This window comes from Haliotis rufescens, unplaced genomic scaffold, assembly GCF_023055435.1.
Source record: "Haliotis rufescens isolate VD_foot unplaced genomic scaffold, xgHalRufe1.0.p SCAF_10, whole genome shotgun sequence".
NCBI classification, from domain to species: domain Eukaryota; kingdom Metazoa; phylum Mollusca; class Gastropoda; order Lepetellida; family Haliotidae; genus Haliotis; species Haliotis rufescens.
This window is the reverse complement of record NW_025963780.1, coordinates 30,506,548-30,532,966: the sequence shown is the minus strand read 5'-3', so window position 1 is coordinate 30,532,966 and position 26,419 is coordinate 30,506,548. Positions and strand designations below refer to the sequence as shown.

The following is a 26,419-nucleotide window of genomic DNA, read 5'->3' as shown; positions in this document are numbered from 1 at the left end:
ATGTATGTTCATGATGTTGTTATGTATGTTCATGATGTTGTCATGTATGTTCATGATGTTGTCATGTATGTTCATGATGTCATGTTTTGCAGTTGTGGAGAAGAAGCTGAAGGCAGCTCAAGAACTGAGTGAGAACTTTGAGGTCAGTGTCATATCGTACATAAGTTTTCTATGAATTTTTAATAAGGAGGGAATGTCAAAGTTCAATCCTGGCCTGATTGCCTGTGGCTTGTGAACTTGTGGTAATTAGTGATACCTTCATGACAAGTAGCCTTGCCTTGTCTCCCAGTGTTATCATGAAACGAGTACTTGTCACTACTACGAACAAAATATCAAATTAAATAGCTTTAATTTTGTTCATTCTTTTGTTTGGTAACAGTGTTCGCGGTAGGTTTTTGTACAGTGCGTGCAGAAATGAAATAATAAATTTAAGTTCAAATATTTTGCGTGTGAAGTTTTTATTTCAATAAAATCAGTACTAGTACAGCTAATAATTATGACCAAGCTTTAACTTACGGTCCAGTTTTGATATAATGAACGTTCAATCATTAATAAATTACCGACTATTACTTGTAAGCTGGGCTCTGATTGGATGAAACGAACGACTTCCAGGGAATTCCATCGATAGTAACGAATGACGTCCTGTGTCTGAGATTAGTTATTCCGTTGCCCAAAGACCATATATGGAAATATAAAGGATGCGATTCAAAGCGCCATCTGGCCACACTCTATTTTTAGCAATGGGAATTTCCAGGTTTTGATTTATTTTTGTCTGAACATCATAAGCAGGCTATCAGCTTTGAATAGTTTTTTATTTTATGGTATTAATACAAAATTAAGTATATCACAATCTGTGCGTGCAAAACACGCATGCAAAATACGTCACTGCATTAACGCGAACACTGGGTAATTAACACTGCACTCAGCAATATTCCAGCTATCTAAGGGTGGTCAGTTAATAATCGAGTCTGGACCAGATAATCCAGTAATGGATTTTGGATATGATGCCATGTAATCAACCAGGTCACCGAACCTGACCACCCGATCCTTTTAGTCACCTCTTAGGACAAGCTTAGTTTGCTAGGGATCGATATTCTTACCCGGAATCAGACCGCCTGTGTGGTCTAGTGGATAGAGCATCTGTCCAGGGAGTGGTAGGTTGGGGTTCAGTCTCCAACCAGGTCATGACAAAAGATGTAAAAAGATGGTACTTGTTTCTCTGCCTTGCTCAGCTAAAACAAGGGGCTGAAACAAGGACAGATCTGTTCGGAGTCAGTCACCCTGTGTGTGAGTGGGGTGACCATGTTAAACTGCAGCATGGTGCCTCAGAAGGCTAGCACTGTAAAACCGACATAAGTGTTGACTAGGACAAGCCGCCATAGGCACATGTAGCGTGTACTTTGCTGTCATTAGGAGACTTGAGAAATCATATACCGTATTCGAAGTAATAAGCGCTTCGCTTTAATAAGCGCCCAGGGCGATAATTCCAAACATATTGACTAGTGAACAATCCCAATTAGCACACCTTCCGATTCATCAATGTACACAAGACATATTTATTCGCGTATAATACACACTCGTGTGTTATATGCGCCCTTTATTATGGGCAATGAAATTCTGGAAAAATATATCTGTCGTACATAAACATTTCAGGCTCTCAGCATAAACCACGAATTTATCTTTCAACTCCGTTTTTTCCACCAAATTAATATTCTAATAAAAGCCCCCTATTTCTAATTTTGAGAGCGCCCTGGGTGCTTATTACGTCGAATACGGTAAGTGTTGACTAGGACACATGTGCATGTCGCTATATAAGTAAAATGTTGTTTATTGTCAATACTTTGTGTGCCATTTCAGACAGTGGTGTCTTCGGCTCAGTACCCACAATTCCTGCAGGAAGCTATGCGCGTCTTCTTGAAGATCCTTGATGAAGGCGAGGCGCAGTTCATCGCAGAGACCAACAAACAGGTGGGGGTAGGGTCATCTACCCCGACTCAGGGAATCCATCAAACTGTTGTCTCCTTGTGAAGGAATACAGAGCAACCTTGTCAACTCCTTAATCAGTATTATAACTGTGACGTCTTGGCCCCATGGGAGCGTATATAAGCATTCCGCTTTTCTCGACTTGAGCGTATATCATGTATATCACACTCTGTTGTCTCAACTGGGGTGTATATCATGTATATCACACTCTGTTGTCCCAACTGGGGTATATATCAACACTCTGCTTGTCTCAACTGGGTCATATATCATGTATACATATCAACACTTTGCTTGTCTCAACTGGGTCATATATCATGTATATCATCACTCTGCTCGTCTCAACTGGGGCATATATCATGTATATCGACACACCCCTTGTCTGTATATCGGCACTCTGATTGTGTCAACCGGGGTAACTTGACACGTATTACTGCCCCCAAGATGCGTTCGCCAGGTTTCCCTGTATTCTGTGTTTAAGTAGTAACTCTTGAAATAGAATTCTACCATGACATTGAAGAATGTTTGAGTCTGATTGGTCAAAATAAAATAAAAATCAGCTATCCTTCTAATTCCATTTCGCAAACTTAAGATTCCATTTACTCCAAAGATTACGTATGAAAACATCAATCTATTGATAGCCTACGCATCAATTCTAGTGAAGAATATAAGTAATTAATCTTGATCTTGGTTCTATTTTTTATGTTTGTCACTATCTGTGACCTCTTTTTGGCTCATTCTGAGATTTTGCCATTTTGCCCATCTGGAAGTAGGCATTCCAAGACAGCACCATTTTCAAAACACTCTTGTCGTCTGGTAGAATGGAGATAAACCTAATGTGTTTTGAAATTTTAGGTTGTCTACCTATAGATTAGATACCTCTTTTTATTACATTTGTAACCTTGCTCTAAAGCACTTGGTTCCAGATTAAAATAGGAATAATCTAACTTAAAGTAGACTAGCTACCTCAAAACACTTTAGGTTTATCTCTAATTCAAAGTTATTTTATTTATTATTGTTGAATTGCATGAATATTACTCAAAACAAGTTAAAGAACACCCACAATTGGAAGGCTGTGCGTTGCAATACCTCCAACCATGACAGATTTACTAGAGTCAAATGAAAACATTTGGCATTCTTTAACTTGTTTTGAGTAGAACCTTGTTATTTTCGAACTGTCTCTTCGAATGAACTGATATCTCGAACCTATTCTCCGGCCTGGCCGCCTCACTATAAAAATATATATAAATTTGCCTGCTTATCTTGTATTTGAGATAAAACTACATGGCGCTATCTCAAACCTTGGACATGGTCCCAACTTTGACATTACTATAGAATTTCCTACCTTTCAAAGTTGGCATTTATCACATTAACAGCTTTGAGAAGCGCAAGTATGTCTGGTACATTTCTCCACACATCTAACAGCGATGTAAATGTACAATGCAATCTAAGCCAATTGTTCAACAAATCCGTTTTATTCACCGGTGGGTGTTTCCCCGCATATTCTCACAATACTGACGTCGATTATCTGTAGCTTTTCAACAAATACTGATTGTCATATCTCTCCCGCTTTTTGATGCGAACTTTCAGCCATCGCGTTTATCTGCGTTGCCCAGCTACATCTATGGGGAACAACTCAGTAGACACTTCCCTCTCAAACGTAACGTCGTCCAATATACAACGTCATCAAGTGGCGAGTGCATGTTCGAATCTTCAGAAATGACGTCATGATAGAGCAATGTTTTATCGTGAAATAAACCACACTTCGTTCTTCATTGTTCTTTGCGATTTATCATGTAGCTATGTTAGATTTACAAACTGAAGACTGTGTTCACTAATGAGGTACATGTATAATCCGAATTTGTCCAAATTGTTATTAATCATTGCCGGCGAAATACTCTCATTGCATACATGTTATGTTCTTCATTTTTCATGTATGTATTCGTATTGCAGTGTATTTATAATACTGTTACTTGATCTGTCTGGATAAGTGGATTTTCATGCCATGGTCCTGCTAGGTTCGAGATAACAGGATTCGACTCTATATAACTGATCTGTCCAAGAAACTAAAACCGATTTGTAACGAAGTGAACTGTAAAATATTAAAATATTATTGTGTGTACACTACAGTATGTTATATCAACAAGTAAAGTGGAATAGGAAAACATAACATTAACAAAATAATAATAAATTATTGATTGTATTATGTGATTTTAAATGCTGTAAAAGAATTTTCCTGTTTCCAGTTAACAAGAGGTGTTTTTAAGGCATCGCCAATATTATGTTTCTGTTTTCAACTCCACCTGCACACTCACTTCTATTTTAACTTCAATTTAAAGTGCATAAAAAATGACCTGTGAAAAAAGCGTTAATATTGGCCAGTGTTTGAAAATTGTGTTGTTCATAACATGACAAATTATGGTGTTGTTTTAGCAACTGCGTAAACTGTTGCTGGAGATAATTCATCGCATTCCGTCTAACGAGCATCTGAAGAAGTACATTCAGCAGATTTTGTCTCTCATGTTTAAACTCCTCAAGGTGAGTCTCTATTACCATGGTTAGAGCGAAGCCCCCCTAGGAGTCTGGGTTAGAGTAGGTCCCCAGCAACCTATGCTGGTCGTGAGTGGGCTTAATCGTGTTAATTGTAAACCACTGGATCTCTCCATTTGGTCAGTCTGGTTTCACAGTTGGGAATTCATATCGGAGTAGGGGAAGCGGGGTCTGTGTGTCGTAGTTTCTAACTTGCCCATTTATTTGGAAATGAGTCAATAATGGCGAGACTTTTTATTTTTGGTTTACAGACAATGTTCTTTCAAAAAAAAATTAAAAACGTTACTCATATGCTGCCAAGTTTATCTTGCAGTTTTACCTACTTTGAGCAGAAGCTTTTTGTGGTGAACCATGTTTTTGATGGGCAGTCGAATCAGTCTCACCTGACTTCATTAATTTTTTTACAATACTTACACATGTTAAACAATCAAAGAACCACATTATTTTATTTTAATTATCCATTCTTATCATAATTAGTTTTCACTCTGCTGACCATTCCTTTAAGTCAAAATCTTTAAACACAACAAATAAAATGTTGAAATTGCTTTTTGCCCGTGCAGATTGAAAATGAAGAGAATGTTCTCGTCTGTATTCGAATCATCCTGGAGTTACACAAACAGTATCGGCCTCAGATGAACGATGAAATACAAGACTTCCTACAGTTTGTCAAGAGTATCTACAACAGCCTTCCCTCTCACCTCCCCAAAATCTTTGAACCGAGGTCGCAGAAAAAGGTGAAGGACGTTACTGAGATTAATGTTGAGGTGCTGCTGATGGAGATTTACACGGTGACAACAATACTTACGGACAAGAAGAATAACGACAACACAAGTGTCTCGGTAAGAATGTCTTTATGTGGACACCTTTCGTCAACACGTATTTTCAGCGATCAATTTGTATAAGTTTTACCTCTATTTTTGCTATTACACCCAAGGGGCGGTGTGGTAGCCTAGTAGTTGAAGTGTTCGCTCATCACACCACATGGAAACAATCTGTAAACCCCAATTGAAGTCTTCCAGGCTGTGATATTGCTGGAATATTGCTAAAAGTGTCACAAGACCATAATTAATCACTCACTTTTACGCTCAATGGAATGTGTTTGAGACTGAATATTTTCTAGTGTTGATATTTTTTATTTCTCATTGGTCTAATGTGGCCGGCTGTTGTTTGTTGCTGTTAGTTGTTTAAAAACGCCACACTCAGCTTTATAACGGCAGTGTGTAAATAAGAGTCTGGACCAGACAATCCAGTGATTGACATCGATGCAATTGGGATCGATGACATCCATCAATCAAGTCAGTGAGTCTGACCCCCTGATCCCGTTAGTCGCCTTTTACGACAAGCAAATTCGCCTTTTATGGCAAGTATGGGTTGCTGAAGAGCTATTCTACCCTCGATCTTCACTGGTCTGTGGCCAGCTGAGATTCTCAAGTTTCATTATGTTTATTGCTCATTCATGTAGGGGCACCTGCGAAGATTCTTGCATTGTCAGGGATTTATCTAGACCTGCTCAAAGTGTTTGGCCCCAATTTTCAGTAAAAGACACTGTTTTTAATTGGTTTATGATGCTTTGGCCCCAATTTTCAGTAAAAGGCACTGTTTTTAATGATGCTTTAGATCTGCCTTGTAGCTTCAAGAAAAAATGTTGGCTTTGGGGAGAGGAGTGTGTCTCTGTGTGTGGGGAGTGGACATACGTCTGGAAAATACAGCTACACAAAAAGATGAATTTGAAAAATAATCTCCTGGAGTATTTTTCCACCAGAATATTTTTCCAGGCGGAACTATGTCACATAACAATATAAATTCTGAAAGCTTTAAGTATATTTTTATTCTCCCTATTTAGTGAATGGAAAGATTTCTGATCCCCCACCCCTTCCATTTTCAATTTTGAAGGGGAACCCGCCTCTGAGTTGTTATGCTGTATTTATCTCTGATATTAAGTGGAACATTCTACTTCCAGTACAACATCATCCCCAAGGGAATGCAGTCACTCAAGGTGTTGGCCGAGCTGCCGATCATCGTGGTGCTGATGTATCAGCTGTACAAGACGAATGTTCACCCCGACATGGCCGACTTTATCCCCCTCATCATGAACACCATCACACTTCAGCCCTCGCCGCAGCATAGGTAAAGGATGTAGCCCCCTTGCTACTGGGCCAGCTGGTTGTGGAGGGAACATGTGGAGGCACCACTGTTGTACTGGGGCGGTGGGGTAGCCTAGTGGTTAAAGTGTTCGCCAGTCATGCCGAAGGCCTGGGTTTGATTCCCCACATAGGTAGAATGTGTGAAGCCCATTTCTGGTGTCCCCCACCGTGATATTGCTGGAATATTGCTTAAAGCGGCGTAAAACCTCACTCACTCACTCACCCCACTCACTTACCCCACTCACTCCACTCACTCCACTCACCTCACTCACTTCACTCACTCACTCACTCACTCACTTCACTCACTCACTTACTAAATCACTCACTCACTCACTCACTCACAGTTTTACTGTGCAGATCGGTGTTCCTTAGCCATTCCAGAAACTGATTATCGTGAGTTCGAATCCCAGATACTCCTTGATTTTGTATCTAGGTTTGCCATATCATACCTGTGTTCATGGGTTTCCACTGAGTGGTAAACATCAAAGACCTGCATCAGTTTGGCTTTCCTCTCGCAACAGGCTGACACATCCAGATATCACTGAAAGGTGTTCAAACTTTGTAACTTTGTTACTTGCAGTTATGGTTAGGGTATTATGTGTAAAATGTTCAGGGGTAGATTTAACAACAAAATTGTATGTAGCCAGCATGGCTTGGTCCTGTTAACAGTTACTGGCCATTCTCCAAACTAACTGGCCCACAACTAAATGGTGGAGTCCACGAAGTGGCCGAACCTGAGGCCGCATAGCCACCTTGCAGGGCCCTGAAAATTTTAGAACATTTATCTTGGCTTCCATTTGCCTCATTTAATGGCGATTTATGGGCAAATAAAGAAGTTGTACACAACATTTCAAATGGCGGCAGGTTGTCATTCTACCGAGGTGATCCAATTAAAAATTTGTAATATTAATTGGCCCCGGGCCAACAGGCCAGCAGTTAAATCGTCCCCTCGTCTTAACTGTGCTCTGATGTTGCCTTTCGAACACAAAAATCAGGACATTGGAATAACTGTTATTGAGTTTGGGTAACCTTTGTTTTTCCAGATCAAGCCCATCTTTTAACAAAGAAGTATTTGTGGACTTCATTGCAGCCCAGATCAAAACACTCTCCTTCCTGGCGTACATCATCCGTATATATCAGGTACAGTGATCAAGACACTCGGTATTGTGTCTGAGAAGTACAGTTGGGTGGTCATGACAACAGGGTGGTACGATATTGTAACCTGGGCCCCATTCCACAAAGTGATCTAAGTGCTAAGACGATCTTAACTCACATACTTTAACATAGACTTACGATGATCGGGCGCTAAGATGGCTTTGTGGAATGGTGCCCAAGGCTTAAGCTACCTTGTGGGAAGGAAGGTAAACTGGCAGTCACTTTCACTACATGATCATTTAACATGTGATGTATCTGTGATGGACCCAAACCTGAATTGAAATGTTGGTGTTACCATGGTTACAGGGTCAGGTGAACAACCACTCCCAGCAGATGGTGCAGGGGCTGCTGGGATTGCTGACGCTTTGTCCACAGGAAGTGGCCCATTTGCGGAAGGAACTGTTGATTGCTGCCAGACACATACTCTCCACCGATCTGAGGAACAGTGAGTTTAGCATTTCTCGTGCACGACTTGTTATTTGGCTGATATGCAGTCTATTTATAGTGCTGCATATGTCCAATCGAGACACTCCACTCATATTCAAAGTTACTGTAGTCGAAATAGAAACTAAGCCATAAAATATCATCAAGCTTATTGTAATTAGGGAAAGTTGGTAGCCGTACCCTGAGTGTTTCTGAGTCGGATGTACTTCAAGTACTTCATTGTTGTAATGTGACATGGTGTTGGTTCAGGGTACAATGACTTTGGATAAAACGATACGGCAAGGTCATGATACGATGCATATCATGTTATGCATATTTATGTCAAATCGTGTGGAAACGTCTTACTATAAATATTTCAGAGCAGGTTAAAAAAGCTAGCTGTAGCCACATGTTCATTACAGCTTTTATTAGTAGAGAACTTGAGATGCTAATTTCAACACATTTTGCAGTGACTGTATTTGCCTTTCAGAGTTTGTGCCCTGTATTGACAAGCTGTTTGATGAGAACACACTGATTGGCTCAGGATGGACCACACATGAATCTCTAAGGTAATAACTGGAGTGATGTTGTGTAAAGTAAGGCCTGTCACATGATGACTTGTGTCATGATTCTTATATATATGTTAAGTGTGGTCACCTTGCATGGCCACATGGTGTCTCGTCACGCAGAGTCTCGTCACGTGGAGTCTCGTCACATGGTGTCTCGTCACGTGGTGCCTGGTGACATAAAATCACCTTTTATATTTCGTATTTATTTAGAACATTATGATAGCAGGAGTAGATGCCATTGGTCGTCTCTTAACTTGCCCTCAGCTCATTTTGGTCAAGACGTTTTGTTTGTTTGTTTGTTGTTTAACGCTGCACTCAGCAATATTCCAGCTATATGACGGCGGTCTGTAAATAATCAAGTCTTGACCAGACAATCCAGCGATTCCCCACATAGGGTACAATGTGTGAAGCCCATTTCTGGTGTCCCCTAGTTGCTGGAATATTGCCAAAAGCAGCGTAAAACAATACTCATTCACTCTCTCATCCCCATGGGGACTCCAGGTTACCCTTGGTCCTCTCAACCTATGCTGGTTGTAAGAGGCGACTTATTGGAACAGGTGACTAGGTTGATGCCATGTCATTTTACCCCGATTGTGTGGATAGTGACTTGCAATATCAATGACTGGATTGTCCGGTCCACTTGATTATTGACAGGCTGTCATATAATGATATTTATCATTTAACTTAAGCATTTATCCATGACATAAGCTTATGACATAAAAACATGTATGTCATACCCCAATGACATAAGTATGCAAATTAGATATGCAAATTAGATAACCGGAAGAGCGAGCGGTTTGATTTGAAATTATATATTATAAGTGAAGTTACACCAGAGATATAATCAGATTACACAGAATCGTTGTTGTTACCGTTATTAAATTTTCAATTATTCTGCAAAAGTCTGAAGAGGAACTTTTTTTCTCAGCGAATTTTTATTTTGGTTTACATGGCTATGGAAAACATGTATCACTACGCACGATCTATACGTAAGATTTCGACAAGTTGCTGATGTTAATGTTTTATGCAATTATTCCTTAATTTGGAAGAAAAAATGTGAAAATGATAAATAGAATTCATCACTCGTGTTTTTTAATATGGGAAATATCAACCCCGTCCTGTTAATCGGTATTTGCCTCGCCAAAGGCTCGGCAAATACCGATTAATTAAGACTCGGTTGATATTTCCCATATTAAAAAACACTCGTGATGAATCCTCTATATCTGGAATATTGCTGAGTTCTACATAACACACAAACATATATTATTGATGTTGTCTCACTCTTCCCAGACCCCTAGCCTACAGCACCCTGGCCGACCTGGTCCACCATGTGAGGTCCGCCCTGCCCCTGAATGACCTGTCCCTGGCGGTCAACCTGTTCTCGAAGAACGTCCACGACGAGTCGCTGCCCAGCAGCATCCAGACCATGTCCTGCAAGCTGCTCCTCAACCTGGTGGAGTGCATCCGACAGAAGAGCGAGCAGGAGAACGGCAACGTGAGCGACACGACACGGCTCATTGACACAACACAACACCATGCATTAACACAATTTGATGCATTAACACAACATGACACACTAACACAACACGATGCATAAATACAAAACAATGCATTGACACAATACAACACCATGCATTAACACAACATGACACACTAACACAACGTGATGCATTAACACAACACGATGCATTAACACAACACGACACATAAACACAACATGATGCATTAACACAACACAACATGACAGATAAACACAACACATTTACACAAATCTAAAAAAGTATTAGCAGTTATATCGGGAATTTAGCCATTAGCAAATACAGCCCACTTGGGAGATACATTTCTCATTTATGTGAAATTGCTGCCATCATGTAGAACACTTTATTACAAACTTTGCCAATCACTCCAGTTACAGAAAATCTCATTACTTGCAAGTCATGTTTTAACTACTGTGTTGAAAAGTGGATTGTATGAGCTATTGATATGAAACTTGACATTGATGTTGTTGATGCATTTTATCTACCAAACTTTTAGATGACAGAAAAGCGAAAACATCACTAAATCTATCGGAACTGCTGGCTAATATTTTCCAAATGCTGTGTGACACCTCAGTCTTTTGAAGTGTAGTGTTGTTCAGGAATATGAACTGGTCATGTCGTGGTGTTTTCCTATTCAGGGGAGGGAACTGCTGATGAGAATGTTGGAAGTGTTTGTGCTGAAGTTCAAGACCATTGCCACAGTCCAGCTGCCCCAGATACTCCAGAAATGGTGAGACTGAAACAGAGCATGGTGGGAATGGCGTGAATACCACACGTCCTTAAAAAAAAGTCGACAAACTTATTACTTGTAAAATGGGCTCTAAATTTTTCTGTGGTGGTAATGTGATCCGACTCAAACGATTGTGTTTAAATACCCAAAAAGCTTCCCTACAAACATTCGAATGAAACTTCATTATGCCAACTCACAGTGTCTGTCCTGTTCATGTTGGTGTTTTGTTGAATACAGCCTGGGACGAGTCCCAACTGAGAAATTGTAACTTTGAATTATATTTTATGAGGATTTTGTCATTTCAAAAGAATGAAACAATGATGCCATTGAAAATCATCATACTTGTGTCTTCAGTGATGCCTGTAAGTGTTACAATGAGCATTTCTCTTCACTGTGTCTACCCCTTCCTGTCACTAGCCCCTGTCTACCTCTTCCTGTCTCTACCATCTCTACTCTGTCTACCCCTTCCTGTCTACCATCTCTATCCCATGTCTACCCCTGCCTGTCTCTACCGTCTCTACCCCATGTCCACCCCATCTTGTCTCTGCCATCTCTACCCATGTCTACGCCTTCCTGTCTCTACCATCTCTACCCCTTCCTCTCCCTACCATCTCTAACGAATGTCTACCCCTTCCTGTCTCTACCATTTCAACCCTTTGTCTACCCCTTCCTGTCTCTACCATCTCTACGCTATGTCTACCCTATCCTGTCTCTACCGTCTCTACCCTATGTCCACCCCATCCTGTCTTTACCCCTTCCTGTCTCTACTGTCTCTACCCCATGTCTACCCCTGCCTGTCTCTACTGTCTCTACCCCTGCCTGTCTCTACCCCATGTCTACCCCTGCCTGTCTCTACCGTCTCTACCCCTGCCTGTCTCTACCCCATGTCTATCCCTTCCTGTCGACCCGTGAAGAGCCGGGGTAGAATAGTTCTTCAGCAACCCATGCTTGCTGTAAAAGGCGACTATGCTTGTCGTAAGAGGCGACTAACGGGATCAGGTGGTCAGGCTCGCTGACTTGGTTGATGCATGTCATCGATCCCAATTGCATGGATTGAGGCTCATGATATCAATCACTGGATTGTCTGGTCCAGACTCGATTATTTACAGTACAGACCGCCATCATATAGCTGGAATATTGCTGAGTGCGGCGTTAAACAACAAAACAACAACAACGACCCCTTCCTGTCTTACGATCTCTACTCCTTCCTGTCTCTACTGTCACTACCCCATGTCTACCCCTTCCTGTCTCTACCATGTCTACCACTTCCTGTCTCTCTGTCTCTACCTCATGTCTACCCCATCTCTACCCCTTCCTGTCTCTACCATTTCTACGCTATGTCTCCCCCTTCTTGTCTCTACCCTATGGCTACTCTCTGTCTACCCATTCCTCTATATCTACCTCTTGTGTCTCCCAGCAAACACCAGCAGCAGACCACCACCACCGCTGCATCGTCAAGCCTACCGGCAGAGATTAAACCTGGAGACACCAAGGCAACAATTGAGGTCAAGCCAGGATTGCCGGAAACCCCGAAAGATGAGAACAAAACGTTTGCCGCCAGCATTGCCGAGTCTTCCAAGGAAAAGGAGGACTCCAACAAGGTAAGACCCAGGCTTAGTTCTTCAGTTGTGTCTTAACACAACAGATTTCTTGTAGGTTGTTCCCGGATTTTGCTGATGCAGGAGTCTCTACCCCATGTCTACCTCTTCCTGTCTCTACCCCATGTCTACCCCTTCCTGTCTCTACCCCTTCCTGTCTCTACTCCTTCCTGTCTCTACCCCCTCCTGTCTCAACCCCCTCCTGTCTCTACCCCTTCCTGTCTCTACCCCTTCCTGTCTCTACCCCTTCCTGTCTCTACCCCCTCCTGTCTCTACCCCTTCCTGTCTCTACCCCCTCCTGTCTCTACCCCTTCCTGTATCTACCCCTTCCTGTCTCTACCCCTTCCTGTCTCTACCCCCTCCTGTCTCTACCCCTTCCTGTCTCTACCCCTTCCTGTCTTTACCCCTTCCTGTCTCTACCCCCTCCTGTCTCTACCCCTTCCTGTCTTTACCCCTTCCTGTCTCTACCCCTTCCTGTCTCTACCCCTTCCTGTCTCTACCCCTTCCTGTCTTTACCCCTTCCTGTCTCTAACCCTTCCTGTCTCTACCCCTTCCTGTCTCTACCCCTTCCTGTCTCTACCCCTTCCTGTCTCTACCCCTTCCTGTCTCTACCCCTTCCTGTCTCTACCCCCTCCTGTCTTTACCCCTTCCTGTCTTTACCCCCTCCTGTCTCTACCCCCTCCTGTCTCTACCCCTTCCTGTCTCTACCCCTTCCTGTCTCTACCCCTTCCTGTCTTTACCCCTTCCTGTCTTTACCCCTTCCTGTCTCTACCCCCTCCTGTCTCTACCCCTTCCTGTCTCTACCCCTTCCTGTCTCTATCCCTTCCTGTCTTACCCCCTCCTGTCTCTATCCCTTCCTGTCTTTACCCCTTCCTGTCTCTACCCCTTCCTGTCTCTACCCCTTCCTGTCTCTACCCCTTCCTGTCTCTACCCTTTCCTGTCTCTACCCCCTCCTGTCTCTACCCCTTCCTATCCTTACCCCTTCCTGTCTCTACCCCTTCCTGCCTTTACCCCTTCCTGTCTCTACCCCTTCCTTTGGGGGATGCTGGTTAGAGGTACCTGCGGATGGGAGAAGGGGAAGGGAATAAATCTGGAAAATAGCCTCACAAGGATAGCCCAGAAAAATATAATTCCTTTTTGCCCTGAGTAATGTGGTGATGATGTTGCAGACACAGAACCGCTTCGGCGTCACCCCCAGCCAGTACAATGTGTACTCTGTCGCCGACTGCCGTAGCCTGGTGAAGACCCTGGTCTGCGGAGTGAAGACCATCACCTGGGGGGTGCTGTCCTGCAAGGCTATCGGAAATGGTAGGTGTAGTCAACTGGTTTTTCTTTTTGGGGATACGTAATGGGCACCAGTCGTGTCATAATCAAAGGAAGACAGCCATGATGCGTTTTTTGTTTAAATCAAATTGTCGTAAAAATTAAAATATCAATGCTTAGTTTGTTTGCTATTTGGGGATACTTAATGGGCACCAGTCGTGTCATAATCAAAGGAAGAAAGCCATGATGCGTTTGTTGTTTAAATCACATTGTCGTAAAAATTAAAATATCAATGCTTAGTTTGTGTTTAATATAATTTGTATCTTTGTTCCTTTTGCAATCAGAAAGTGAAAGAAAATTAGTTTCATTGTTGTGTGAATTAAGACAGCATTAATCTCAACTCACTCACTCACTCACTCACTCACTCACTCACTCACTCACTCACTCACTCACTCACTCACTCACTCACTCACTCACTCACTCACTCTTTCAGCTGACACCAGCCTTCTGCAGAACAAACAGTTCCAGTCCAAGGAGACGTTGGTGTATGTGCGACTGGTCAAGTACGCGCTGGAGGCTCTGGACATCTACACGGTCAACGTGACGTCAACAGGACAGGCCTTCATTAGACCGGCAGTGTGAGCTGATTCTCTTTGTGAAAACTTCAGTCAGAATAGCTTACCGTAGAGACCAATTTTTGAGGAAATACTTGAAAAGACACAATTCCAACTCAGTACTTTGCCTTCTGGAATAGGTGTCAAAAAGGAGTAAAAAATCTCCTGTCACACACTAAACTATCCTCCTTTTCAGATTGTCTTTCTTCTAGAAGCTCTGGCTTCTGCTAAGTTTGAGACATTTCATTATGAAAAACAACCCTGAAGTTCTATTTTTATTTATAGTTTCACGTTTAACATTCTTACCACAATCTTCCTCGTAACGTTGGAAACTGTTCTCAAATTCCGCCTCCATGTCTACAGCTGATTCTAGTGAGTATGTTACAACAGTTGTGGAGTATGTTCGTTGCTGTGATGGTGCTGAGGTCTTTGTTGTTACAGTGTGCAGACTGTTCGCACCAAGGAGGAGAAGGAAGTTCTGGAGCATTTCGCAGGAGTTGTAAGTTGAAAAAGGATGTTCATAATATGAGATGTGAACAAGAAATGGCCTTGTTGCCTCATCTCTGAAAGACATTAAATATGGCAACACATGAACCGGGCCCAGGTAGACCTCAGGGCGATCTTAGTGCTACCAGGATCAAAACTCCAACACTTTGCATTGACTTACGATAGTCGTTGTGCTAAGATCGCTTTGTACAAGTGGACCCTTGTCTTTATATTAGCAATTCCACTTTTAAAAGATTTTAAAAGTTTGCATTATGTGAAAGATAAAAGCTTCAAACAAAGTCATTCAGAGAGACAGATTTGTTCTGTTCTTTTATGTTGGTTGAGTTTATTCTAGTATCAGGATTGAAATGTTCCTAGCCCAAATAGTGAAAACATGAATAATCTCGGGGAAACCCTGAAATTTATGCTCTTCAGGATTCTGCTAACATTAGAACCATCTCTGTAGTCTCATGGATATGGTGTCTGACCAGAGAGTGAAAGGTCAGTGGTTCAATCCCCAGCCTCGTCATACCGAAAGATGTTAAAAGATGGTTGTTGCCCTGTTCACTTGCTATCCCTACTATCCCTGTGTATGGACATGAGCTAGCTACAACAACTTAGATATTGGTACAGATGAACTTAAGAAATGTGTGTTTGTTTTACAGTTTACAATGATGAGCCCTATCACCTTCAAGGAAATTTTCTCGTCAGTCATTGAGGTAAGCTTTGATTGGTTGCTTTGTCTGATGAGGCACTTCTTGCTTCACTCTTCAGACCCAAACATGACAGTATCTGGTAGTGTTACTTATTGAACCAACTAGGAGGTAAGTGTTTTGAAAGTTGAGGTCTATATGGAATAATGTATTACTCTGAAAAGAGATTGACCAGTGTTAACTTGTTTTTGTCCAGGGAGTAATTTTATGGCTGAGGATGGTCGTATGAATTCAGCACCAATAAAATTATTCTGTTTTCAGAAGAAACATTGCTGTCATTTGTAAGCGCAAATAGTCTGTCTGATGTGGCCTAACTATGTGCCTCTGTTTCAGTACATGGTAGAGAGGATTCACAATAACTACGCCCTACAGGTACGTGCAACAAGCAATCAGCAGCCTGGGGACCATACAAGGGCATATACCATATTCAACATAATAAGCGCCCAGGGGACTCTCAAAATTAGAAATAGGGGCTCTTATTAGAATATTATTTTGGTGAAAAAAACAGTTGAAAGATAAATTTTGTGGTTTATGCTGACAGTCTGAAATGTTTATATACGACAGATTTGTTTTTCCAGAATTTAATTGCCCATAATTAAGAGTACATATAACACACGAGTGCTTATATTAGCAAATATCGGCGTGGGCGCTTATTAGAGCGGGGTGCTCATAACGTCAAATACGGTAGATTTAATAGAAGTTACCTGTGAAGCTCCAGGTTAGGATAGCTCTTCAACAACCCATGCTTGCCGTAAAAGGTGACTATGCTTGTGAGAGGCGACTGACGGGATCAGGTGGTCAGGCTTGCTGACTTGGTTGATGCATGTCATCGTATCCCAATTGGGTGGATAAATGCTCATGACATCAATCACTGGATTGTCTGGTCCAGACTTGATTATTTACAGACTGCCATCATATTGCTGGAATTTTGCTGAGTGCAGCGTTAAACAACAAACAAACAAACCTGTGCTCGTGGGTTTCATCAAAGTTGTAAACGTCTAAGACCTGTATCACTTTGGGCTTTCCTCCCACATCAAACTGGAATACTGTTCAAAGTGGTGTTAAACCCAATTCACCCCTTTATGGAGAACTTATTGACAGCAATGTGTGTCCTCATTGCATTATGTAAGACATTTAGACTAGACGCAGACAGTCATGTATTATTGTTAACCCATTTCCAGCAACCTTTGCTTGTCTTAAAAAATGACTAAATGGTTTGGTTGATTGCGTATCATTATGCCCCGATGGTGTGGGGTGTTGTTAAATAACAATCACTGCTTTGTCTGGTCCAGACTTCATTATTTGCAGGCCATGAATTTTCAAAGGATGTATCTGCATCAGGGCCTTCCTCCGACAGTAAGCTTATATTCCATGATATAACTGGAATACGGATCCAAGCCGCATTAGGCCTAACTCACTCACTCTGAAGTCTGCACATATAATAGTTTATTTGTTGTTATTTTCAGATTGTTGCCAACTCCTTCTTGGCAAATCTGCAGACGTCAGCAACATTTGCAACCATTCTTGTGGAGTACCTGCTTGCCAGACTGGAGGATATGGGCTGTGAGTAATCAGACTATTCACATACAACTTCTTACTGTCATCAAAAGTCATGTTCATGTGGACAACAACCCATGCTTGCCGTAAAAGGCGACTAACGGGATTGGGTGGTCAGGATCGCTGACTTGGTTGATACATGTCATCGATCCCAATTGCGTGGATCGATGTTCATGCTGTCAATCACTGGATTGTCTGGTCCAGACTCGAGTGCAGCGTTAATCAACAAACAAAGAAACAAACAATCATGTGGACAAATGTGAAAATTTCAACTTATGAATATATACACGAGGTCAACTATCGTCCCAGTATGTACTATTACTGTGTGTCTTGTATTGTTATCATATCATAGTAACAACTGTGGACATGTGGCAATGTCAGTTGTGGAAGGTTCATCAATTAAATAGGGCTGGGACGGGGAACTTGGGTAATCAGGCTGGATTTGTACTGAGTAGGATCCTGGTACCCACATGCCCACCCGGACCTGTGTCTAGTCACGTGATATAGTGTTTCATGACAAAAAGTATCTAGAACACTACAAGTCATTATATTGGCATTTCTTTCTGGCAATGCAAGCATAGCTTCTGACTTTTATATGTTTGAATAAAGTTAAAGCTTCAATCAACTTCAGTGTATACGTGACCAGATTGTTTTATATTGTCTCTAAATACTTTTTGTCAGAGCTCCTTTCAAACGTTTCTCAATCAGACATTTTGTACTCAGCGGGTACCCGCGAACGTTCAGGTAATGGGTTGGGTACCCGGGTGGTCAATTTTGACTTGTCCCAGCCCTACAATTAAAACCCAACTTTCTCACCCAAGAGACAGTAACTCATTTGTGATGTTCGGACGTACAAGTAATGCAAGCAACATTATTTTATTTCAGCCAACATGGAGCGTTCCAACCTGTACCTGAAGCTGTTCAAGCTGGTGTTTGGCTCTGTGTCTCTGTTTGCTGCAGAAAATGAACAGATGTTGAAGGTATCAAATCTCTTTTCCTCATCCATCCAGCCTCTGTTGCCCAGTGTGTTATGTCACCTTGCTATTGTGACTGCCATCGTCGTCTACAGCGTTAGAAATTGGAACTAGTCCTGTAGTCCTTGCCAAACTGCCCAATGGTAAAGGTATCATAAGGACTACTAGAAATTTGTCATTTTAAGGGTTTTGCTATATGTTATCATTATAAGGACTAGTGGACGAAAACTGTTAGTTTCTAACCCTGGTCTAGTGGTAGAGCGTTTGCCTGGAGAGTGGAGAGTCGGGGGTTTGACCAGCCACGCCATACTGAAAGACGTTATGAGATGGTACTTGTTGTTACCCTGCCTGGTGCTCAGAGTCAGTACACTGTGTCTGTGTGGGGTATTCATGTTAAACTGCGGCATGGAATCTCAGTGGGCTAGCACCACAAACTCGACATCAGTCCAGACTAGTACAAGCAGCCACACTCTCTCGCACACGCGCATGCACGTCGCAATGTAAGTGAAATTATCTTGGACGCGACTTTAAACCCCATTTCAGTTTAACATGTTGAAGCTTGTTGCAATGAAGTGACTAATGTGACACTTCATGTGTGTTTCCCTTCCTCGTCCAGCCTCATCTGCACACCATCGTAAACCAGTCTATGGAACTGGCCATGAGCGCCAAGGAGCCGTACAACTACTTCCTGTTGCTGAGAGCGCTGTTCCGCTCCATTGGTGGCGGCAGTCACGACCTGCTGTACCAAGAGTTCCTTCCCTTGCTCCCCAACCTCCTTCAAGGTAAGCCAAGGTGCAGGAGGAAGTCAGTGGTTCTGATTGAAGCGTTTTGATTCCTCACATGTATTCCAAGCCTCTTTTTGGCATCTTCCACCATAATATCCCTGGAATATAGAATAGCTGCATTAGAGTCATGGTTTCTGATTGGTAGATTTAGGCTAGGGATTTATCGAGGGTTGCAGGCAAATTGGGAAAGACTTCAAAATTGGGATTTTTTAGTCATTTTCCTAAATTTAGTCCAAATTTTAACATTGCATCGTGTGCGGTAATTTAAAAGTAAGCATTAAGCTTCTACCTAATTATTGAACTTTAAGTCAGCTCTACAAAGCCATAACATGAATTTTAACTTCAAGGAAAGCCATGGTGCAGGAGGAAGTCAGTGGTTCTGCAGCCTGTGGGACAGGGATTAAAGCATTTGACTCCTCACGTGTATTCCAAGCCTCTATAGTATCCCTGGATTATGACTTATATCTGCATTAGAGTCATGGTTTCTGATTGGTAGATTAAGGTTAGGGATTTATGTTGGGTGCCCTTGGAGGCAAATTAGGAATACTTCAAAATTGGGATTGTTTGTAGTTATTTTCCTAAATTGAGTCCAATTTTAACATTGCACCCTAACATTGCATTGCGTACGATAATTTAAGACTAAGCATTAGGCCTCTTCCTCTTACTGATCCTGCTACCAAAGAACTACAACTCATACAAAGCCATAACATGAATTTTAACTTGAATTTGAAGTTATTAATTGCAAATTAGGAATTTTGACTGACATTTTCTGAAAACTTGGGGTCAAGCATCGGCCTCTGAGCATGTCTAGATAAATCCCTAAAAGCATGGGATTCCCGGCATGTATTTAAAGCCTGCAAATCATCTTCCACTCTGATATTCGTGGATAATAGAAGAGATACTTTTGAATCATGGTCTCCGATGCCAAATCTTGGAATCTTCCTTCCTACCATTTTGTGGGCGGTCGGGTAGCCTAGTGGTTCGTCACATGGGTTTCCGACATGGGTACAATGTGTGAAGCCCATTTCTGGTGTCCCCCCACCGTGATATTTTTGGAATATTGCTAAAAGCGACGTAAAACCATATTCACTCACTCACTCACTCCTACCATTTTGTGTACATTTCCAGGCTTGAACAGCCTGCAGAGTGGCCTGCACCGGCAGCACATGAAGGATCTGTTTGTGGAGCTGTGTCTCACAGTCCCAGTTCGCCTCTCCTCCCTGCTGCCGTACCTGCCCATGTTGATGGACCCCCTGGTGTCCGCCCTCAACGGCTCACAGACCCTCGTCAGTCAGGTAAGCTTGCAGACCCTCCTCCTCAGTCAGGTAAGCCTGCAGACCCTTGTCAGTCTGGTAAGCCGTTTTACTAGTCCGGGTAAAGATAAATTGTCCTTGTAATGTTAAAACAATGGGAAATTTGTACTAGTCTGCAGAAATTTGTACTAGTCCCAGGCTAGCGGGCTAGTGTTAATTTCTATCCCTGTCAGCGCACAGACCCCCCTCAGTCAGGTAAGCTTGAAGACCTTCGTCAGTAATTTTGAAGTGGGGCAATATTCTATCCACATGCATCTCGGCAAACATTAATTTCAAAATCAGTATATTTGATACAAATTAATACCAATAATATTTTCAGTTGGAAAAATTCATCTGATTTCAACTTATGTCTCTGTGTAGGGTTTGCGTACTCTGGAGCTGTGTGTTGACAACCTGCAACCAGACTTCCTGTACGATCACATCCAGCCCGTCCGTGCAGAACTCATGCAGGTATGTGACATGACGCCTCATCAATACTGTATCAAGGAGGTAACAAGTGGCCTAGACGTCTTAGGCACTGCAGTGAACTGTACAGAGTTGCGTCCCTTAGACGTGTTAGAAACCCTTGAACTTGGGTACGAATCCCAGATGTCTCCTAATTTTGTTACTTGTTTTGTCACAGCACCATACTTGTGCTTGTGGGTTTGACCAAAGTTGTGAATGTGTAATACCTCCATCACACCTAGCTTTCCAGAAGTTGACCTGCCATATGACTGAAATACTGTTCTAAATGGCACAACACCAAACTCACTCACTCACTCACTCACTCACTCACTCACTCACTCTCACACTCACTCACTCACTCACTCACTCACTCACTCACTCACTGCTGCCCGGTGGTATAAGGAGGGACATCTTAACATACAGAGTTGTGTCCCTTAGCTGTGATCGGATCCTCTGGTCATTGATTTATGATCCCTCGTGTGTCAGAGCCATGTCATAGCGTTTGACCAAAAGGATAAAGTTATTTGTGTCTTTGTTCCCACATTTAACTGACATGCTGTGATATTTGCGGAACATTGTTTAAAGGGGATTGTTCCCTCCCTGTCTGTGTTCATTAATTGAAAGCAGGAAACTGACTTAACTCTGTTAACAGACTGTTCAAAGATCCTTACATGATCCATTCTGAATTCAGGCTCTGTGGCGGACCCTACGCAACCCTCAAGACAACATAGCTCACGTGGCGTTCCGCGTCCTCGGCAAGTTCGGAGGCGGCAATAGAAAGATGCTGAGAGAACCACAGCGGGTATGTTGTGGAACATTGTTACATGTTTTGTTGATAGGAAGTATGGTAAACAAACATTTATCTCACTATGTAAGTTGGGACAGCTAGGTAGGCTTGTGCTTGGTTTGTTCGCCCAGATCGCCCAAATATTGCTAATGGTAGTGTAAAGCAACAGACATGCGTGACATGTTGTAGAGATGCATGTTTCATTATCCCCCGCCGCGCGAAAGCGCGAAGCGGGGGATATAGTATTCACGACCGTCCGTACGTCCCACCTGTTTGTTGCTGCGATATCTCAAGAACTAAACACTGGATTGTCTTCATATTTGGAACTATGGTGTATATACAGACTCCGCAGACACCAGTCGGTTTTGGTGACCTTGATCCCATTTTCAAGGTCACAGCAGACAAATCTGCTTTTAGAGTTGGAAAACGGTGTTGCCGCGATATCTCAAGAACTAAACACTGGATTGTCTTCATATTTGGAACTATGGTGTATATACAGACTCCGCAGACACCAGTCGGTTTTGGTGACCTTGATCCCATTTTCAAGGTCACAGCAGACAAATCTGCTTTTAGAGTTGGAAAACGGTGTTGCCGCGATATCTCAAGAACTAAAGACTGGATTGTCTTCATATTTGGAACTATGGTGTATATACAGACACCGCAGACACCAGTCGGTTTTGGTGACCTTGACCCCATTTTCAAGGTCACAGCCGGCAAATCTGCTTTTGGAGTTGGAAAACGGTGTTGCCGCGATATCTCAAGAACTAAACACTGGATTGTCTTCATATTTGGAACTATAGTGTATATACAGACTCCGCAGACACCAGTCGGTTTTGGTGACCTTGATCCCATTTTCAAGGTCACAGCAGGCAAATCTGCTTTTAGAGTTGGAAAACGGTGTTGCCGCGATATCTCAAGAACTAAACCTCTCGATTGTCTTCATATTTGGAACTATGGTGTATATACAGACACCGCAGACACCAGTCGGTTTTGGTGACCTTGACCCCATTTTCAAGGTCACAGCAGGCAAATCTGCTTTTGGAGTTAGAAAACGGTGTTGCCGCGATATCTCAAGAACTAATCGCTGGATTGTCTTCATATTTGGAACTATAGTGTATATACAGACACCGCATACACCTGTCAGATTTGGTGACCTTGACCCCATTTTCAAGGTCACAGCAGGCAAATCTGTTTTTGGAGTTGGAAAACGGTGTTGCCACAATATCTCAAGAACTAATCGCTGGATTGTCTTCATATTTGGTACTATGGTGTATATGGCGGGGGATATTTCGTCACTCTGTGACAAATACTTGTTGTAGTTGATGTCTGTTTCACTGTAGTTGTTTTCTGTGTGGGGGCGGTCGGGTACTCTACTGGTTAAAGTGTTCCCTCGTCACGCTGAAGACACAGGTTCGATTCCCGACATGAGTACAATGTGTGAAGCTCATGTCTGGAGTCCCCTGCCGTGATTTTTCTGGATTATTGCTAAAAGCGGCGTAAAACCATACTCACCCACTCACTGTTTTCTGTGGTTACAGCTGCAGTACAACGACAAGGAGACGGTGGGTCCCTGCATCAACATACACTTCCAGGACACCAAGACGCCCATCACGCTGCCTGTTGAGAAGGTACCATATTGTTGTGCTGTCGGGGGATACCATCAGACGATGTCCCACTGTTGGTTGTTGCTTGTATTAGGCGTCCACAGTGTTTGTGATATAAGTTTGGGGATCCCTAGGGGACTTGTCATTTATTAATGGTGGGGTGGGGGGTTTGGTCTCAGGACTGTATTATATTTTGCTCAATCACCCACCCACCCCCATCCCGCCCCACCCCATTTTATGCAAAATTTTATCATCCCCCCTCCCCGATACATGTATCATTTTGTAATGCAACCCCCCCCTCCGAAACACACAGACCCACACACACCAGTTCCTAGATTCAAATGCCATCAGAGAACATCTCAAGCATCCAGGACACCTCTTAATTTCAAACGCTGGTTCCACAAACCAGAAAAATATTCCAAATGTAGCTAATGTTTGTGTGTTTCTTGTTTGTTCTGTTAAGGAAGTCACAATGCATTATGATTTCAAGACAGATCTTCGTTCACATTTGAAGTGATGAAATGTGTTGTTGATGCTTCTGTGTGTAGCCCAGTGATGTACGTACGTTGTGTTACAGGCTATAGATACAGCTCTGACAGCACTGAAGAGCAGCTCAACAGATGCTTTCAGTCGCAAACAGGCGTGGGAGTTGATCAAGTGTTTCCTGGTGTCCGTCATGAACCTGGAGGATGACAAGCAGACCCTCACCCACCTCTTCACCCACACCAGGTTTGTTTGTTTGTTTGTTTGTTTAACACCACACTCAGCAATATTCCAGCTAAATGTAAATAATCGAGTCTGGACCAGACAATCCAGTGATTGATATCACGAGCATCAATCCATGCAATTCGGATACGACATGCATCAGCGATCATTATGGGTTCCCACATCAGGTACACAGTCTAGTTGCCGTACAGGAGGGTATGAGTGCAAGTTGGGTGTAACGCCACTTTGAACATTATTTCAGCTATATCATGGTGTCTCAGTTTATCCTTTTGACAAACCAGGATCATAACAATCAGCAGATCCTTGAGCAACTAAGAGATCCGACTCTTCACAATGAATTCCGACACAAGAGATGACACCGCCTCCTTCCATGTAGGAAGCATCCTTGTTGAAACCTTGCCTCGTGGATCATTGCAATCGTGGACAAGATATTTTTCCCAGAATTGAGGGACTGCCTCCGTGGTCTAGTGGTAGAGTGTCTGCCCGGAGAGCGGAAGGTCCGGGGTTTGATCCCCGGCCGCGTCATACCAAAAGACGTTAAAAGATGGTACTTGTTGTTACCCTGTCTGGTGCTCAGCATTAAGGGGCTAAAACAAGGACTGGTTGGCTTGGAGTCAGTATACTGTGTCTGAGTGGGTTATTCATGTTAAACTGCGGCATGGTATCTCAGTGAGCTAGCACTATAGTCTGGACTAGTACAAGCAGACACACACACACACACACACACACACACACACACACACACACACACACACACACGTGCATGCACGTCGCTATATAAGTGCAATAATCTTGGACGCGACGTTAAACCCAATTTCACCTCACCCAGAATTCAGCTTCCTGAAAACATAGCTGTTCAAAAGTACCAAAGAGCTATTCTATCAATACCATTTCACAATCTATTACACTCAATCCAAAATGTAACTCCGGAATTCTAGCCTAGTACGGCAAGGGTGGAAACTGTACTTTAATAGTCCTTGCCCCCTTGCCTTGGGAAGATGAGCAAAAAGTTGACTGCCATAGAAATGTGTGTGATGTGTTCCAGCTTCACAGAGAAGGAGATATCCACCACCACGGGGCCGCTGTACAAGAACCCTGACTCTCACTCCAGGAAGGTCCACGAGCAGGCACTCACGGGCATGTTCGGTGAGTTCCCAGGGTGCCGTGTTACAACCTCCTGTCCATAAGTATTGCTTATATTTCAGGTTATCAGGTTATCAGGTTTGGTTTGTTTGTTGTTTAACGTCGCACACAGCAATATTCCAGCTATATGACGGCAGTCTGTTAATAATGGAGCCTGGACCAGAGAATCCAGTGATCAATATCATGAGCATTGATCCATGCAATTGGGATCGATGACATGCATCAACCAAGTCAGCGAGCCTGACCACCCGATCCCGTTAGTCACCTCTTACAACAAGCATGATCGCTCAGTTATCAGGACCTGTATGGTTGGTCAAACATTCAAAGTGCATTCGTTGAATATTTCCCTGAAGGAATGACACTATTAACTTAAATCAGCGACTTTATGTGAATGGAGGCTGATGAACTTCCTGATCCTGTCTGTGGATTTTATGCAATGATGCAAAGACAATGACTTCTGTACTCAGTCTAATCCAGTAGCTACAGATTTAAGTAAGCATTGTTATAGAACGAGATACTTTTTACCTAATTTACATAAGAACTTCTTTGTTTTAACACAAATTGAAATCTGTGGTTACCATGGTTACAGTGGCAGCAGCCATCAAGGAGCTGCGACAGACTGCACTCCCCTTCATGGCGTGCATGGTGCGGCACTACACGATGATCGCCATCTCCCAGCAGTGCGGGCCCTTCCCCGTGGGCGACAAGCAGAACAAGCTGCAGGGGATGGACACCCAGATCCTCATCGACGCGCTGGCCGTCATCATGGGGCATGAGGAGAAGGAACTGTGTAAGCCGGGGAACCTCGCCCTCGTGCTCATCCTGGAGACCGCCACCACCATCCTCGGCAGCAAGGAGCGGGTACGTGCACCATGGCTTTGTGGAGGTTGTTTCAGTGTTGAATGTCTCCTTTGGAATTCTGGGCCTCATTCTATAAAACGATCTTAGCGCTAAGATGATTGTCACTCCCATACTTTACCATAGCCTTACGGTAGTCGTAGCGCTAAGACCGCCTCCACAATCCTTGACAGCAGTGATGGGGTACATGCACCATGGCTTTTTGGGGGGTTGTTGTTTCAGTGTTGAATGTCCCCTTTGGGATTCTGGGCCTTGTTCCATAAAGCAATCTTAGCGCTAAGATGATCGGAACTCCGATTTTTTAACATAGGCCTACTGTAGCCGTAGCGCTAAGATCGCTTTGTGGAACAGGTCCCTGGTTGGAATAATAACTTATGCTTGTCAGGTGAGGTGGACACATTGATTGGAAGGTCAGGCTCTGTGTCATTGCTCTATGGTGTGGAGTGGAATGTTCTTCCTTAGATT

The 26,419-nt window shown here is 42.9% G+C and overlaps 1 protein-coding gene across 9 annotated transcripts in view; it reads left to right on the top strand.

Moving 5' to 3' along the window:
- Positions 1-26,419, top strand: part of LOC124135068 (transformation/transcription domain-associated protein-like) — a 102,397-nt gene that overhangs the window by 4,338 nt on the left and 71,640 nt on the right. For 7 of the 9 annotated variants that reach the window (XM_048389350.1, XM_048389375.1, XM_048389372.1 and 4 more), the window contains exons 4-29: positions 93-142; positions 1,858-1,974; positions 4,414-4,518; positions 5,091-5,369; positions 6,491-6,657; positions 7,718-7,814; positions 8,136-8,274; positions 8,743-8,821; positions 10,112-10,316; positions 10,998-11,089; positions 12,507-12,690; positions 13,857-13,995; positions 14,444-14,588; positions 15,006-15,063; positions 15,716-15,769; positions 16,097-16,135; positions 17,230-17,326; positions 18,206-18,300; positions 18,911-19,076; positions 20,208-20,374; positions 20,753-20,842; positions 21,528-21,638; positions 23,162-23,251; positions 23,805-23,956; positions 24,999-25,099; positions 25,686-25,957. In XM_048389350.1, the coding sequence (XP_048245307.1) occupies positions 93-142; positions 1,858-1,974; positions 4,414-4,518; positions 5,091-5,369; positions 6,491-6,657; positions 7,718-7,814; positions 8,136-8,274; positions 8,743-8,821; positions 10,112-10,316; positions 10,998-11,089; positions 12,507-12,690; positions 13,857-13,995; positions 14,444-14,588; positions 15,006-15,063; positions 15,716-15,769; positions 16,097-16,135; positions 17,230-17,326; positions 18,206-18,300; positions 18,911-19,076; positions 20,208-20,374; positions 20,753-20,842; positions 21,528-21,638; positions 23,162-23,251; positions 23,805-23,956; positions 24,999-25,099; positions 25,686-25,957 (3,290 nt within the window). The remainder of the gene's footprint in view (positions 1-92; positions 143-1,857; positions 1,975-4,413; positions 4,519-5,090; positions 5,370-6,490; positions 6,658-7,717; positions 7,815-8,135; positions 8,275-8,742; positions 8,822-10,111; positions 10,317-10,997; positions 11,090-12,506; positions 12,691-13,856; positions 13,996-14,443; positions 14,589-15,005; positions 15,064-15,715; positions 15,770-16,096; positions 16,136-17,229; positions 17,327-18,205; positions 18,301-18,910; positions 19,077-20,207; positions 20,375-20,752; positions 20,843-21,527; positions 21,639-23,161; positions 23,252-23,804; positions 23,957-24,998; positions 25,100-25,685; positions 25,958-26,419) is intronic. The other 2 variants (XM_048389379.1, XM_048389363.1) reach the window with 1 other exon arrangement.